The sequence below is a fragment of the Pundamilia nyererei genome, unplaced genomic scaffold (assembly GCF_000239375.1).
Source record: "Pundamilia nyererei isolate P.nyererei 1_Seehausen unplaced genomic scaffold, PunNye1.0 scaffold00029, whole genome shotgun sequence".
NCBI classification, from domain to species: domain Eukaryota; kingdom Metazoa; phylum Chordata; class Actinopteri; order Cichliformes; family Cichlidae; genus Pundamilia; species Pundamilia nyererei.
This window is the reverse complement of record NW_005187430.1, coordinates 3,291,212-3,292,162: the sequence shown is the minus strand read 5'-3', so window position 1 is coordinate 3,292,162 and position 951 is coordinate 3,291,212. Positions and strand designations below refer to the sequence as shown.

Below are 951 nucleotides of genomic sequence, written 5' to 3'. Positions count from 1 at the left end.
TTCTATTACTTACTTTCTATTACTTATTTCTCTTTACAGATTTGTGTGCTAATGTGTGGTCCAAGATGAGCTCTGCATTGTATAATATTGCAATAACTTGGCTACTCCCCTGTATAAATGAATGTACCCTCCTGATCTGAGTATTATAAGATTACTTTTTAAACCCCTTTGCTCCTCTTAAACTCCTTTTAGTGTGAAGCAGAGCATGACCCACGCCACAAAGGTGGGACTGGAAAGAAAACTAAAAAGTCTGGGCTTGGGTCCATGTTTGAAAAGCGCTCTACTCCAAAGATGAGTAAACTCAAGGTGAGACATTTCTAGCTTTTCCTCTGTGTACTGCATTTGTAAATCCTTTCAAGCTATGCAGCTGCAGAAAAAAAAAATCAGTGCTAAAGGTAAAATGACTGTCCTTTTTTGCACTGGCAGGAAGCTGAGAGCCCTGAATCTGAGGTGATAGTGAAAACGGCCAAAGATGGATGTGCAGAGGGTCTCATTTATGGTGGAGGGGGAAAAGAAGGGATTTTCATTAAGGAAGTAGTGCCAGAGTCACCAGCCTCCAAAAATCTAAAACTGAAAGAAGGTAAACCTGCGGCTGAAAATTTGTCTCATTAAAATTATTATAGGTTTAAAGTCTCTATATTATTACATTACATTACTATGTATTATTACATTCTGTATTCTACTTGATTTTATGTTATGCTATTGTAGAATTTTTAATTTGCAATATTCAATTGACAATTACACTGCTCAAAAAATTAAAGGAACACTTTTAATAAGAGTAAAACATCAAGTCAGTCAAACTGCTGGGATACTGACGTGGTCAGATATGTAGCAGAGGGGCTTGCTAATCAGTTTCAGCTGCTTTGGTGCTAATGAAATCAACAACAGGTACACTAGAAGGGCAATGGTGCGACAAAACAGGAATGTTTTACAGGTTGAGGCAACCGAGAT

The 951-nt window shown here is 37.6% G+C and overlaps 1 protein-coding gene across 1 annotated transcript in view; it reads left to right on the top strand.

The window, feature by feature from the left end:
* The first annotated feature begins 245 nt into the window (after positions 1-245).
* The window catches only part of LOC102193343 (neuroblast differentiation-associated protein AHNAK), a 20,119-nt gene continuing 19,413 nt past the window's right edge, over positions 246-951 (top strand). Inside the window, exons 1-2 of the mRNA XM_013909676.1 lie at positions 246-306; positions 427-580. Of these exons, the coding sequence (XP_013765130.1) occupies positions 265-306; positions 427-580 (196 nt within the window). The 5' untranslated portion in view covers positions 246-264. The remainder of the gene's footprint in view (positions 307-426; positions 581-951) is intronic.